This window comes from Prionailurus bengalensis, chromosome C1, assembly GCF_016509475.1.
Source record: "Prionailurus bengalensis isolate Pbe53 chromosome C1, Fcat_Pben_1.1_paternal_pri, whole genome shotgun sequence".
NCBI classification, from domain to species: domain Eukaryota; kingdom Metazoa; phylum Chordata; class Mammalia; order Carnivora; family Felidae; genus Prionailurus; species Prionailurus bengalensis.
The window spans coordinates 148,703,418-148,720,065 of record NC_057345.1 but is presented as its reverse complement, the minus strand read 5'-3'; the positions used below and the strand labels follow the sequence as shown (position 1 = coordinate 148,720,065).

The 16,648-nt window shown below is 37.5% G+C and overlaps 1 protein-coding gene across 1 annotated transcript in view; it reads left to right on the top strand.

Moving 5' to 3' along the window:
- CCDC148 (coiled-coil domain containing 148) overlaps positions 1–16,648 on the top strand; it is a 256,970-nt gene that overhangs the window by 80,997 nt on the left and 159,325 nt on the right. Inside the window, exons 4-8 of the mRNA XM_043576791.1 lie at positions 2,918–3,021; positions 11,983–12,065; positions 12,539–12,690; positions 14,452–14,547; positions 14,626–14,807. Coding sequence (XP_043432726.1) covers positions 2,918–3,021; positions 11,983–12,065; positions 12,539–12,690; positions 14,452–14,547; positions 14,626–14,807 — 617 coding nt within the window. The remainder of the gene's footprint in view (positions 1–2,917; positions 3,022–11,982; positions 12,066–12,538; positions 12,691–14,451; positions 14,548–14,625; positions 14,808–16,648) is intronic.

Below are 16,648 nucleotides of genomic sequence, written 5' to 3'. Positions count from 1 at the left end.
CATAGTTTTACCAATATAGTTCTCAGATTGATTTCTATGAATAAGGTTAGGTCTAAGTCAAAGGGCAAATCCGTAAGAAATTTTGCCCCACCTCCAGATTCCCTTCTGCGGGGGGGCTGCATCATTTTGCATTTCCACTAGCAACATAGGAAAGAGCATGTTTCCCTATGGCCTCACAGAGTGTTTTGTGAAATATCTGAGGTTTTGTTAGCCTGCTAGATGAGAAATTTCATTTCAGTGTAGTTGGGTTTTCTCTTTTTATTTTTGTTAATAGCTCTTTGTACATTTAACTGTTCTTTTATCTTTACTGAGATATAACTCACATATACTAAAGTGTACATACCTCACCTATAATAAAGTGCACAACTCTTAAGTGTACACCTTGATGAATTTTGACAAATGTATACACATATGTAACCAACACTTCAGTTGCCCACTAGCTATCTAAAGATAGGTCATCTGACCCGAAGGGCTATCATGGTATCTCAAGGTGCCTACCTAGAGTCTTATTATTATCTTGGATCATCACAGTAAATCACATAGGAAACCTCTAGTTTCAGATTCCTTGATGAATTTATTATTTTTGCTATTTTTAATTCATCATCATTCCATATAAGTCATCATCCACCTTAAATGTTGATTTCGTATGGCTTATTGCCCAGCAAAATGAATTGGAATCTCCCAGAAATCTATTGATAGAGATCCAAGTTTAAATCTTTTTGTTCTTTTAAGACTTTATTTTTCTTCACTTTTGGCCTGAGGATAGAAGTGGAGTCAATGAGTGAACTTACAAAAAATCAAGATGTTCTTTAAAATATTGGAAGTGTCTAGTGAAAAATAGTAGCTTTATTTTGACTTTTATAGTCTACTTAATTGTCCTTCTCTGGGCTCAAAGACAGCATTGATTTTTTTAAGCCATAAAAACGTGTCCACATCTTTCACCAATGTGTTTTAATTTTTTTGTACAACATGGACCAAATATGTCAAAGAAATCTAATTTTAAAAGTTGTGTCTGCTGCAACAAACTTGAGAGGCTGTAGGTGGCAAACAGTTGCAATGAGTTTTAAGCATTCTTAAAGCAAACACTAGAGCATCAGATTTTAGAAACATTATGTACTTTTATGTTTTCAGTAGGTAGAATGAGGATTGCTGAATGTTTTTCTGCAGTGTCCTGTTCCTATTTAAATATACTTTTCTCCTAAATTTCATAATTGTAGCCCTCTTAAGACCCCCTGAGGAAAAGATTTGACTTTGACTCCATGTTTTTGTTTTCTTACACCCCTAATTTTGAGTCAGTAACCAGAACAGTGGAAGGATAAACTCAAGGTTGAAGTAATCAGTGAATGATAGCTAGAAATAGCATGCATTCTGAAGAGTCTTTTTAGGATTTGTCTTCTGAAGTTTTTATATCTTCAGCATTGAAGATGTAACTGTTAAGGCTTTCAGGATACTGAGTATTCTAGTAGCAGAGAAAATATAAAATATGCATGTTTCATCAAATTTTTGATTTGAGAATAGCACTTTCATAGACATTTAGAAGTACTAATACGGAATACGTGAATTCACCGTACATGTAAGTATCAGTCAGCAACCAACCAGGAAACAGACACTGAAGACTAAGAGAGGACAGATTTTTAATACAGGAAATTGTTACACAGGTGTAGAGCTGAGAAGCCAAACAGGATACCATGAAGCAATGTAGAGGTTAACAACAGAAGGCACTCCCATGCTTAGGTCAGAGGGACATTAGACAAAGCAAGGCTGTACCACATTCCATCTGCTGAATTTACCCAGAAATTGTTGGAACTGTATTAGAACTGTCAAGAAAAGTCAGAGCAATGGAGAAGATGCAGATGCTTCTGGAGATCATTGTGATACTAGAGAAGGCAGGCGGAGTAATCCTTTGGCTTCTCCTTTCCCCCCTCCCTTCAGGATCCTACTACTAGTGTCTCCCTTGGCTGAACCCGGCTGCAAGTCAGCTAGTCAGGGTGTCTGGGAAACACAGGCAGCTCTGTGATATGGAGCAGATCAGGGAGATGGCCAACAATGGACATTAAGGCAAACAGATCCAGGCCTGATACAATTTGTCAACAAACTCCAAAGTACTAATTATGTGCTACATTTTTGAAAAGCCATACAATCTGGGGAAATTTTAAATTTAGTCAAAAATGTGGGTTTCAATGCTACACGAGTTTTCAGTATTTCTTTGTCAACTTCTGTACCTTCAAATAAATACTTGCCTAAATTTTTAAAAGTATTTTACTAACATTTAAAAAACTTTATTTATGAAGGCATGGAGGTGAAAGATTAAAATTACATGTTCAAGGTCCTATTTCTAGTAGGTGCTGAAGCTGAGACAAAAGCCAGGCCTCCTAACAACTTATCCAAGGACTTTTCCCCATCCTATGCTGAAGGATCATGTAAAAGCCAATGTGAACACTAAGGTTCTATGTGATTCTGACATTTATGAGCTTTAGGATCTTGGCCACGTTTTTTAACCTCTCTGAACTTCAGTCCTCATGTGTCAGTGGGAATAGTGATGCCCATAGTGCCTGGCAGGGAAGATGTATCAAAAAGATGAGAAAATATATGGAAAGCTACTGAAAAATTTTCTGAGACTACATGAATTAGGGTGTTATTTGTTGTATGTATGGAAAATATAATTACCTATCTTTTCAGAGATAGTTTAAAAACAATTTTTAAATTGGCCAGTATTCCAAACCAGTTTCTCTTTCACCTCCCTGGTTTTTGTTTAATGAATTATTTATTTTAAGGTGGACTCTGTATCAGAAGTTGCACTAATAGGACTGCACAGAGATAAATATGTAACTTAGAAATTACAAATTAAACAATTTCATTGTGGAAAACACATTCAGAAAACATTGGAATTGCTCCTCTTTTGTTCCTCTAAATCTAGATCCGAAAAGCAGTGCAGACTTCAAAAGCATCTAAAGAGCAGACACTAATAAAACAACACAAGCAAGTGTGGTGGCAGGAACACCAAAGGCTAAATGACGTCAGGTAAGAATCGAGGGAAATCTCTATAAGAACATTTAAGACTTGCTAAGAGTTGTACTTACTTAGACGTTCTATAACGTTCTGTGTTAATGAAGCCATTAAACTAAAAATACAAAGTTATGCTTTGTGAGTCAAATTAAAATTCTTTCATTTCCTCAATTTAATTTGGAATCCAGCAAATATGTTAATATGGCTTTTGCTTTGCTTTGGAAGAAAAGATAATCTTCTATATCTGCTGATCACTTAACTCTTCTACACTCCCTTTCATACTTGTAATTCCTCATTTTACTCTTAACATATTGAATTATAATGTCTTATTTACATGTTTGCTTTCCCTATGAAGTGGCAAACAAGGGCAAACATACCATCAGCTTCATCTTTTCCTTGTAGGATTTGGAGGAGATCTTTGACTGCTTTCAATGAATGAATGAATGAATGAGTGAACTCAGAGATTCAAGTTGTTGACTGATTTCTAGATGTAACTGCATTATGACTAAGTCAATTTGCATTTTTGACTTTTGTCATTTCCAGCTCTCATTTCAAGGTGAAGTAACAAAATAATGATTCTATACTTGTTCTTAATTGTAATCTTTGAAAAATAAATTTCTTTTCAAAGGGCAGGGCAAAAGGAGAAGGCAGATGTGTTTTCCCTCCATTTGAGGCAATATACTAGTTTTAAGGTATACTTTAAAAATGTATATTTTAATCAGATATTGTATATCACAATAGATTATTTTTGTAGTTTACTCAAATTCAAATTTCTAAAGGTCATTAACTTTACTTTTTTTTTTTTACCTGTTAGAAATATTAATTAGAATAGAACTGAATTGGCAAATGGTTTTTGAGCAAATTGACATTTTTAGCCCTATCAAGTCTTTCAATTCACCATTTATTTTAATCTATTTAGTGTCTTTCAATAGATATAGAGATCTTGCATACCTTTTATAGGTTTATTTCTAAATACTTTATTTTTATGCTATTGTAAAAAGATATTTATTTATTTATTTATTTATTTATTTATTTATTTATTTAACATCCAAGTTAGTTAGCATACAGTGCAACAATGATTTCAGGAGTAGATTCCTTAATGCCCCTTATTCATTTAGCTCATCTCCCCTCCCACAACCCTTCCAGTAACCCTCTGTTTGTTCTCCATATTTAAGAGTCTCTTATGTTTTGTTTACCCCCCTGTTTTTATATTATTTTTGCTTCCCTTCTCTTGTATTCATCTGTTTTGATCTTAAATGCCTCATATGAGTGAAGTCATATGATCTTTGTCTTTCTCTGACTGACTAATTTCGCTTAGCATAATACCCTTCACTTCCATCCACATAGTTGCAAATGGCAAGATTTCATTGTTTTTGATTGCTGAGTAATACTCCATTGTGTATATATACCACATCTTCTTTATCCATTCATCCATCAATGGACATTTGGGCTCTTTCCATACTTTGGCTATTGTCAATAGTACTGCTATAAACATTGGGGTACATGTGCCCCTTTGAAAAAGCATACCTGTATGCCTTGGATAAATACCTACTAGTGCAATTGCTGGGTCATAGGGTAGTTCTATTTTTAGTTTTTTGAGGAACCTTCATATTGTTTTCCAGAGTGGCTTCACCAATTTGCATTCCCACCAGCAGTGCAAAAGAGATCCTCTTTCTTTTGCCTGAGTTGTTAATGTTAGCCATTCTGACAGGTGTAAGGTGGTATCTCATTGTAGTTTTGACTTGTATTTCCCTGATGATGAGTCATGTTGAGCATTTTTTCATGTGTAGGTTGGCCATCTGGATGTCTTCTTCGGAGAAGTGTCTATTCGTGTCTTTTGCCCATTTCTTCCCTGGATTATTTGTTTTTTTGGGTGTTGAGTTTGATAAGTTCTTTATAGATTTTGGATACTAACCCTTTATCTGATATGTGATTTGCCAATATCTTCTCCCATTCTGTCGGTTGCCTTTTAGTTTTGGTGATTGTTTCCTTTGCTGTGCAGAAGCTTTTTATTTTGATGAGGTCTCAATATTTCATTTTTGCTTTTGTTTCCCTTGCCTCCAGAGACGTGTTGAGTAAGAAGTTTCTATGGCCGAGGTCAAAGAGGTTTTTCCTGCTTCTCCTCGAGGATTTTGATGGCTTTCTGTCTTATGTTTAGGTCTTTCACCCATTTTGAGTTTATTTTTGTGTATGGTGTAAGAAAGTGGTCCAGGTTCATTCTTCTGCATGTTGCTGTCCAGTTTTCCCAGCACCACTTGCTGAAGAGACTGTCTTTATTCCACTGGATATTCTTTCCTGCTTTGCCAAAGATTAGTTGGCCATATGTTTGTGGGTCCATTTCTGGGTTCTCTATTCTGTTCCATTGATCTGAGAGTCTGCTCTTGTGCCAGTACCATACTGTCTTGATAATTACAGCTTTGTTATACAGCTTGGAGTCCGGGAGTGTGATGCCAACAGCTTTGGTTTTATTTTTCAAGCTTGCTTTGGCTATTTGGGGTCTTTTCTGGTTCCATACAAATTTTAGGATTGTTTGTTGTAGCTCTGTGAAGAATGCTGTTGTTATTTTGATAGGGATATAGGGATTGCATTGAATATGTAGATTGCTTTGGGAAGTATTGATATTTTAACAATGTTTGCTCTTCCAATCCAGGAACATGGAATATTTTTTTCATTTTTTTCAATTTCTTTCATAAGCTTTCTATAGTTTTCAGTGTATAGTTTTTTCACCTCTTTGTTTAGGTTGATTTCTAGCTATTTTATGGCTTTTGGTGCAATTGTAAATGGGATCGATTCCTTGATTTCTCTTTCTGTTGCTTCATTGTTGGTGTATGAGAATGCAACCAATTTCTGTGCATTGGTTTTATATACTGCAACTTTGCTGAATTCATGGATCAGTTCTAGCAGTTTTTTAGTGGAATCTTTGGGTTTTCCATATAGAATATCATGTCATCTGCAAAGAGTGAAATTTGACTTCTTCCTGGCTGATTTGGATGCCTTTTATTCCTTTGTGTTGTCTAATTGCTGAGGCTAAGACTTCCAATACTATGTTGAATAACAGTAGCAAGAGTGGACATCCCCCCTGTCTTGTTCCTGACCTTAGGGGGAAAGCTCTCAGTTTTTCCCCATTGAGGATGATATTAGCAGTGGATCTTTTATATATGGCTTTTATGATTTTGAGGTATGATCCTTCTATCCCTGCTTTCTTGAGGGTTGTTATCAAGAAAGAATGCTGTATTTTGTCAAATGCTTTCTCTGCGTCTATTGAGAGGATCATGTGGTTCTTGTCGTTTCTTTTATTGATGTGATGTATAACATGGATTGTTTTGTGGATATTGAACCAGCCCTGCATCCTAGGCATAAATCCCACTTGGTCATGGTGAATAATTTTTTTAATGTATTGTTGGATCTGGTTGGCTAGTATCTTGTTGAGGATTTTTGCATCCATGTTCATCAGGAAAATTGGGCTATGCTTCCTTTTTAGTAGGGTCTTTGTCTGGTTTTGGAATCAAGATAATGCTGGCTTCATGGAAAGAGTTTGGAAGTTTTCTTTCCATTTCTATTTTTTGGAACAGTTTCAAGAGAACAGGTGTTAACTTTTCTCTAAATGTTTGGTAGAATTCCCCTGTAAAGCAATCTGGCCCTGGACTCTTGTTGTTTGGGAGATTTTTGATTACTAATTCAATTTCTTTACTGGCTATAGATCTGTTCAAATTTTTTATTTCTTCCTGTTTCAGTTTTGGTAGTTTACATGTTTCTAGGAATTTTTCCATTTCTTCCAGATTGCCCATTTTATTGGTGTATAATTGCTCATAACATTCTCTTATTATTGTTTGTATTTCTGCAGTGCTGATTGTGATCTCTCCTCTTTCATTCTTTTTCTTTTTAATGTTTATTTATTTTTGAGAGAGAGACAGAGTGCAAGTCAGGGAGGGGCAGGTAGAGAAGGAGACAAAGAATCTGAAGCAGGCTCCAGGCTCTGAGCTGTGAGCACAGAAGCTGATGTGGGACTCGAACCCACGAACTGTGAGATCATGACCTGAGCTGAAGTCGGACACAACCCACTGAGCCACCCAGGCGCCCCTCTCCTCTTTCTTTCTTGATTTTATATATTTGGGTCCTTGCCTTTTTCTTTTTGATCAAACTGGCTAGGGGTTTATCAATTTTGTTAATTCTTTCAGAGAACCAGCTCCTGGTTTCATTGATCTGTTCTACTGTTTTTTTTGGTTTCAATAGCACTGATTTATGCTCTAATCTTTATTATTTCCTGTCTTCTGCTGGTTTTGGGTTTTATTTGATTTTCTTTTTCCAGCTCATTGAGATGTAAGGTTAAGTTGTATATCTGAGAACTTTCTTCCTTCTTTAGGAAGGCCTGGATTACTATATACTTCCCTCTTATGACCACCTTTTCTGTGACAGTTTTTATTTTATTTTTTTAATTTTTAGTTTTTTAATGTGAAATTTATTGTCAAATTGGTTTTCTTACAACACCCAGTGTTCATCCCAACAGGTGCCCTTCTCAATGCCCATCACCCACCCTCCCACCCCCCATCAACCATCAGTTTATTCTCAGTTTTTTTTTTTAATTTTTTTAAAAAACGTTTATTTTTGAGAGAGACAGAGGCAGAATGTGAGTGGGTTAGGAGCAGACAGAGAGGGAGACACAGAATCCGAAGTGGGCTCCAGGCTCCGAGCTGTCAGCACAGAGCCTGATGCAGGGCTTGAACTCATGAGCTGTGAGATCATGACCTGAGCCAAAGTTGGATGCTCAACCGACTGAGCCACCCAGGTGCCCCAGTTTATTCTCAGTTTTTAAGAGTCTCTTATGGTTTGGCTCCCTCCCTCTCAATTTTTTTTCCCTTCCCCTCCCCATGGTCTTCTGTTAAGATTCTCAGGATCCACCTAAGTGTAAAACATATGGTATCTGTCTTTCTCTGTATGACTTATTTCACTTAGCATAACACTCTCCAGTTCCATCCACGTTGCTACAAAAGGCCATTTTTCATTCTTTCTCATTGCCAAGTATATTCCATTGTGTCTATAAACCACAATTTCTTTATCCATTCATCAGTTGATGGACATTTAGGCTCTTTCCATAATTTGGCTACTGTTGAAAGTGCTGCTATGAACATTGGGGTACAAGTGCCCCTATGCATCAGCACTCCTGTATCCTTTGGGTAAATTCCTAGAAGTGCTATTGCTGGGTCATAAGGTAGTTGTATTTTCAATTTTTTGAGGAACCTCCACGTGTTTTGCAGAGTGGCTGCACCAATTTGCATTCCCACCAACAGTGCAAGAGTGTTCCCATTTCTCCACATCCTCTCCTGCATCTATAGTCTCCTGATTTGTTCATTGTAGCCATTCTAACTGGCATGAGGTGGTATCTCAGTGTGGTTTTGATTTGTATTTCCCTGATGAGGAATGACATTGAGTATCTTTTCATGTGCCTATTGGCCATCTGGATGTCTTCTTTAGAGAGACAGTTTTTATTTTAAACTTTATTTATTTTGAGAGAGACAGCACACGCATGAGCTAGGGAGGGGCAGAGAGAGGGAGAATCTCAATCAGGCTCCGCATGGTCAGCATGGAGCCTAATGTGGGGTTTGAACTCACAAACCCATGAGATCCCAACCTGAGCAAGAATCGAGAGTCAGATGCTTAACTTACTGAACCGCCCAAGCAGCCCTATAATTTTTATTTTAACAAGAATTGTTGAATCATAAAATTTGCAGGGTTTATTTGTACACCTTACTACTTTCATTACACAGGGATGTTTTATAACCAAATCTCTATTAGGAATACATATAGTCTTTTGCTCACGCTTTTAGTTTTATAACATTTTTTAAATATCACCTTTTTACAGAGGATATCACAAGGTTTTACCAACAACAATTAAATGTTGTCTGTAAATGCATCTTTAAAGATAAAATTAACACCAGCATTCACACTGTATGACTCAGAGCATCAGAGAACTCTCTAAGCCCAGCTCCTGAGTTCATTCTCTAGCCATTGGTTGTGTGACTCCCTTTGTTGCCTCTGTGGTTTGCTCACTTGGGATAGACTCTTTCAACTGAGAAGTGGATGCAATAGCTGATTCTAAGGAACCAAGCTTTCTGACCTGATTTTCTGCAGGTCTCCTGGCTATTAATTCCATTATTGGAACTTTAACGTATTCTCTTGCTCTGCCTTTCGTGACCCACGTCCCTTTGCTAATTGTTTGCTTAAATGGCTTCTGACTACCATTCTTGGACCTGTAGTTTGCTTGTTCTACCAAAACTGGTAATTAAGTGGCTAGCCTAGTCATCTCAGGAAGCTCTGGGGATGTTTGATGTTCTGAGGAGACAGATTCTACATCTATAACTTTGGCACCCTCCTGGAAGGATGAGGACCTATATGACAGTGGACTCCTGAGAGTTCAAGAACACCCTTCACCAAGCTGGTTTACCTTACAGGTGGTTACATTGCAACTAGGCAGATCTAGGAAGTAGATTAACATATCATCTAGGCAAATGGTCACGCAAGAACTCAAGAGGCCTTTTTTGTAGTACCATCATATTTATTGGAAACAGAGGATAGCCCATACAGCATTGGGGGTACTTAAATTGGCATACATGGGCACAGAAAGTTGCCTTATATTTGTTCCCTCTTCAGATGGGGAGGAGGTTGTAATCTGCACAGAGTTCCAACTTGAAGAACCTGGGGGCCTAGTCTAGCGTGTCATTGATGAACAGGGCAGGGTTCTCTTCTCCAGAGTTACCATTTTTAATGCTCTTGAGTTGCACCACAATCTTTATATTTACTAAATCATATCCTGCAAAACAAATATTCTGCAAGTTACTCCATGGAGAATAATGAATTTCATGTTCCTATAAATTAGAAAATACATTTCCTACCGTTTTTGTATAACCTCATTGTATTTTAGCATAATCAAGTTTTTGAGAAATCCTTCACTGTAGAAACATATCTGATTTTATTTACTATTTCCCATCCCCCTCCTTCCCCATGGCATCTCACTGACATTACTGTTTTATAAAACACAATTCAGGAAATGTTAGCCTTCATTCACAAGCTAGTTTCAGATTGTCATAGTTCTAGAAGGCATAAAAAATGCTTTTGGATTTTGTTGGGCCATCAGGACAATCATCAAAAAGGGCTGGTCTTGGCAGATGGGTAGGGTTGTTAATCTAGGAAGCTAGGATGGAACTTACCAGAATTATTACATGCAAGTAGCAGGTTGGTCTCCTGTGTGAACAAAGCCACTTCTCCTGTTGGCTTATATGTTTTACTATGACTTTCTGGATGCTGAAATATAGGTAGGAGAGCTAGAAGGTTGATAAGTACTATGTTTTTGTTTATACACATCCACTATGCAATAATTCTGGTTTTAGAGCTTAGGTTTTGCACCCATTCTCTATGTAACAGTTTCAAATGTAATCTTAAAAATACTTCTGGCAAAAACTACATAAAGAGTAGATAGCGAAGTGTCATCTACAATAGCACCCCCCCTTATACATGCAAATAAAGTCTCTGTCCCATGTAAGTGAGTTGGTTTAGAAGATGATGCCACATATATAAAATAGAATACCATGCAGCCATTAAAATAAAGGATAATTATGAGAATTATTTAGAAATATCTTAAATGTTATTGAAAAACCCCAATATAAGATGATGAATATTACCATTAATTACCAATTAATTCATAATTATAGTTATTTAACATACATATGCCTGTGGACAAGGGCTAGAAACTTATATGCAAACATAAAAATAATAATTGTATTAAAGTATTATAATTGTTGATAATTTCTTATTTTATACCATTTCCATTATTATATTTTAACAATCACAACAAATCAAAACTCTTTTCTATGATTTCGTTAAATCTGCCGTAAGCAAGGGATAGACTACAATGTTTTCAGATGTCCAGTTTCAGCTGGTTATGGTTGTACTCTAAAAATGACTATATTGAAATAAAATAAAAATCATTAAGATTTATTGCTTTTATTAGTCTATAAAAAGAAAACACACTTTTACTCTCATTTCTCTAGTTCAAGACCTCATCATCTCTTAACTTTTGGAATAATTACCTTGTTGGTCCAGGTTAACCTGATCCTCTCCTTTTCATTTTCTGTTTTTATTTGACTACCCCTGCTTCCAACTCATCCTCATTTGAATCTTTCTTTCTTCTTCTTTTTTTTTTTTTTTTTTTAATGCTCATTCATTTTCTGAGAGAGAGACTGAGCACAAGTTGGGGAGGGGCAGAGAGGGAGACACAGAATCTAAAGCAGGCTCCAGGTCTGAGCTGTCAGCACAGAGCCCCATGTGGGGCTTGAACCCATGAGTCATGAGACCATGACCTGAGCTAAAGTCGGAGGCTTAACCTACTGAGCCACCCAGGTTCCCCTGCCTGGGAATCTTTCTGAAACACAGATCTGCTGGGCAGGTGAGATCAGCTTAATATCCCTCAGTGGCTTCCTAGTGCCCTAAGCTCTTTCCACAGGAAGCATTGCCAGGATGTGCCAGGCACTTGCCTTTGCTCACGCTGTTACTTCTAACTGAAGTGTTCATCTGTGCTTCTTTCTGTGTCAGTGTCTGGCAAGTGTCCAATCCATATTAGGAATTTAGTATATGGTCTGAATACATGAATAGGTGAATGGGACCACATTAGATTAAATTTCTAAGGGCGCCTGGGTGGCTCAGTCGGTTAAACGTCCGACTTCGGCTCAGGTCATGATCTCATGGTCCGTGAGTTCGAGCCCCGTGTCAGGCTCTGTGCTGACAGCTTAGAGCCTGGAACCTGCTTCAGATTCTGTGTCTCCCTCTCTCTCTGACCCTCCCCTGTTCATGCTCTGTCTCTCTCTGTCTCAAAAATAAATAAACATTAAAAAAATAGATTAAATTTCTATTTTTAGATATTTTCAAACCCATGTATGTTTATGATTATTTTTAAAAAGCTGATAGAGATAATGTCTATTTCAGGTATAAAATGGAATCTGAAATAAAATCCTTTCTCAATGAAGAGAACATTGGAAATGAATGTCTTACTGACCTTACAAATTTTGGTGAGGTTTTTTGTTTTTTGTTTTTATCCTATATTTAAAGGGGAGTTTTGTTTTGAAGATGAAAGTGGGCCACTCACTTTGTTTTCTTACTGTTAACTGCCAGTTTTTTTTTTTTCCTAAAGGAATCCAAAGCTAAATCTGCACTCTTAATGTCCTGTTCTTGAAGAAATTTAAAATAGTAATATATTACCTGGGGGCGCCTGGGGGGCTTAGTTGATTAAGTTGCTGAATCTTGGTTTAGGTTCAGGCTGTGATCACGCACACACCATTTGTGAGTTTGAGCCCCTTGTCAGCTCTGCTCTGACAGTGCAGAGCCTGCTTGGGAGTTTTTCTCTCTCCTTTCCCTCTGCTCCTCCTCAGCTTTTGCATGTGTGCGTGTGCACGCACACACACACACACACATACTCAAAGTAAATAAATAAACTTAAAAAAATAATAAAGTGTTACCTGGATTTAATTTTGTTTCTCCATAGAACAAGAGTTATCAGAACAATGGTGCATGTATCTTAAAAATGTGATAAATCCTGTTCAGCAGTTGAGAGCAGATCTGAAATACAGACAGCATCACATTTCCAAGCATTCATACTCACATACCGAGTTTAACTCAGTGAAAGTACTGGAAGAGGTCAGTATATTACCTTTACTTTTAATAATGTAATACCTCATTTTTATCCCGACTAGAACAGTTTGACATAAGAAACAAACATGTGTCTTGTATTTAAATAGAAGGTATAGCAAATTCTGTCTCTTCAATATCTTAAACATACCCCTGAATCTATCCAAGCATGCTTATTTCTCACCTGAAAAGTTATGATGGCCTCATGACTAGTCTCCCTGCACTCATTCTTGCCCTTCATTACAGTGCCTTTTGGGATTCTACCTTCAGTGCAGTGGGGTCCGGTCATCCCCCTGGTGGATCCCTGCAGAGCTCCTGCTGGCCCACAATTCCTCCCTGTACATCCAGCCCCCTTTTTCAACCTCATCTCCTACCTGGCACTTCCCCCTTTCTGCTAGACTTTGTCACACTGAGGCTGGCCTCCTGTCTGTTCCTCATACATACCAGACTCCTCATCTCAAGGCCTTTGCATCGTCTGTTTTCTCTGTCCCATTGATGGCACTTTTTGTCACTTAGGTCTTAGTTTAAATGTTCTCTCCTCTGAGAAGCCTTTCCTGATCACCCATAGGAGAGAAGCTACAGTCATTCTCTATAATCTCACACTGTTTTTTAATTTTTTTTTAAGTTTATATATTTTTGAGAGAGAGAAAGAAAGAGAGAAAGAGAACAGGGGAGGGGCAGAAAGAGAAGGAGACACAGAATCTGAAGCAGGCTCCAGGCTCTGAGCTGTCAGCACAGAGCCTGATGTGAGGATTGAACTCCTGAGCTGTGAGATCATAACCTGAGTCGAAGCCACTTAACCAACTGAGACCCAGACGTCCCTACCTCACCCTGTTTTTACATCACCTACCTCCTTTTGATAATTTTCTTATCTATTTTTTTATGAATGTACTGACTGCCTCCCCTGAGTAGACCATAAGCTCCATGGTCATAGTTGCACTAGATATAAACTTTTAGGTGATTTTTCTTACTATTTTTCAGTTATTCTGTAGTGTTGTTATATTGATTTCATAAATAATATATTTAAAATAATTTAAAAAAATTTACTGTTTTTATTTTTGAGAGAGAGAGAGAGAGTGAGTGAGCGAGCAGGGGAAGGGCAAAGAGAGAGGGAGACACAGAATCTGAAGCAGGTTCTAGGCTCTGAGCTGTCAGCACACAGCCTGACACAGGGCTTGAACCCACGAACTGCAAGATCATGACCTGAACAGAAGTTGGACACTCGACCAACTAAGCCACCCAGATGCCCCAATAATATTTTTCTTTATTTTTTTAACGTTTTTTATTTATTTTTGAGACAGAGAGAGACAGACCATGAACGGGGGAGGGGTAGAGAGAGAGGGAGACAGAATCGGAAGCAGGCTCCAGGCTCTGAGCCATCAGCCCAGAGCCCGACGCGGGGCTCGAACCCACGGACCGTGAGATCGTGACCTGAGCCGAAGCCAGACGCTTAACCGACTGAGCCACCCAGGTGCCCTGTATATTTTTTAAAAAAGTATTAAAAACCCCATGTCCAGCTGGGGACTGGAGGCAGGGATGCCAGCGGAAGAAGGGGTGATTGAGCCAGAAATAGTCTGGTAAGCTCTCTGCCTTACCACAAACAAAATCCAAATGAGGGTATAGAGTGTCTATGACCCCACCATACTCCTAGCTCCATTTTAGGATCGATGTCTGAAAGCCCCCTTCTGGAAAGCACTGCCTGGCTATGGCATCTCTTAAACCCTCTTCCACAGGTTCTCAAAGGGACTTTCTTTTACCTATATGTTACAGGTTGACTTTGTGAAGACACAATTGAAAGCTGTCTTTGAAAGACTTAGCCTGGAGCAACAGAAAATAGAAAACTATCTTTCAGACTGGAGTATGAAAGTAAGTGTGATGCATATAGTAATTTGTTTATCAATTTGTCATTTATGTTAAATAAAACAATCATAAACTGTTTTTCAGATACTAGATCATTCTTCAGAAGAAAGATGTAACCTGCTTAGTGAAGTGCCCATGGAATTAGAAACCTTGGAATGCCCATATCCTGATTTAAAATCTTCAGTTCTTAATGAGTTCTATAACTTTACAGAGAAATATCAAAAGAAACTTCAAGATGTTGATCTGCAGTTAGAAGACATAGCCAGGTGATAAGATAAAGCTACTTGAATTATGTAGATTTTTGCCACTCACTTTTTATTTCTGTTGAAGGCTCCTTACTTCTGCTTTACTGTTTTCATAATTACTATGTGGTTGAAATGTAGTCAATCAATAAGTTTTTAGATTGACTATTTGTTGAATGAGTGTTCTCTTTCCTCTAAAGTAATTTCCCCAAACAATGGTTGTAAAAATTTTATAAGCTTGAAACATGATGAAAATACTCACCTCATTGAGCTCTTTACTACATAGTTAAGAAACAGTTTTGAAGCATGAATTTTTAGTAACTATGAATTTTGATTTTAAGACGTGAAGCTCTTCTTTAGTGGAAATTTATAAATCAGTACTAATAATAATTGACTGCAATGGAAAAATGTACCCATGGAATTATGTTACTTGTAATTCACTGTGATTTTGTTCTGCAGTAAACACAAAATATGTTTTATAAAAATTTTTAAAACACATTACATTTTTTTAAGAAAATGGACTTTTAGTTGTATCTGAAAATGACAAATCCTCTTCTGAATAACAAATACAACATTAGGGGATTTAAAATTCATCTTTGACAGGGTCATCTTTTGTAGTATAAATCTTTCTTTAAAAATATTTTTTTGGGGAGAGCACCAGGTGGGGGACAGAAAGGGGGGCAGAGGATCCATACTGGGCTCTGCGCTGACAGCAGCGAGTCCAGTGTGGGGCTTGAACTCACGAACTGTGAGATCATGACCTGAGCCTAAGTCAGACGCTCAACCGACTGAGCCACCCGGGTACCCTTTCTGTAGTGTAGATTCTATATTAAAATTAATTTAATGAGTAAAGCCAGAAATGCCACTGTAGGGTCAGATCAATAGCTTACCTCATGTGTGTTTTGCATGTGAAGTTTCTGCAGAATATTTCATAGGAAAATATGCCTTTTATTCTAGTATATTGACCTCTAAATTCTCTTCAAAGAATATATATTTTAAAAGTTTTTTTAAAATTTATTTTGAGAGAGAGAGCAGGGGGGAGGGGCAGAGAGAAAGGGAGAGAAAATCCTAAGCAGGCCCTGTGCTGCCAGTGCAGAGCCTGAAACAGGGCTCAAACCTACGAACCATGTTTATGACCTGAGCCCAAATTAAGAGTCAGATGCTTAACCACCTGAGCCATCCAGTTACCCCCAAAGAATATGTATGTTAAAAGAAAGGATAATTATTCAAGTGACACGTTTATAGTCAATTAAAGTAAGCCTTTTACTATATTTCTTATATTTCTTAATGTATTGCCTATAAGTGAAACTCATTTATATGAAATTGCTAGTGTTAAGGAATAAGTGACAACAAGGAAAACCTTAAATCTTATCCAGTAGAGTTATTTGCTTTAGTAGCTTCTTGATCCAACTCTGGTTACAGCTTTTACTTGTCTTCATATACTAGGCAATCGTAGGTGAAGTCCAAACCTTTCCTGACCCAGGCTTTTTTCTTACATCTCTGTGGCAATGGTCGTGGTTCCTCCTGGGCAGAAACTTTTTGTTCTTCTAAGAGCCCCTACTCACCCTGCCTCTCTGCCTTCCTTTTTTTTTTCTTTCCACCTTTCACTAAAGCTGGGAAAAATTAATAATATATCATTTATATGTGTTGATTGATTAATTACACTTTAATTGAAACTCAGTCACGATGAAATGTTAACTCAACCATGCACTTAGTTGAAGTCTCTAATTATAAAATAAACTTTCTTCTTTCCCCATCTCAACCTTGTTAAAGAGATTTTAGAGCTCATTAAGCAAGAGCAAGACGGGTGTGGGTTTTGTTCTTTTGTTTTTCCGGGGGGATCATTATAATCAGGCTGCTGTGGC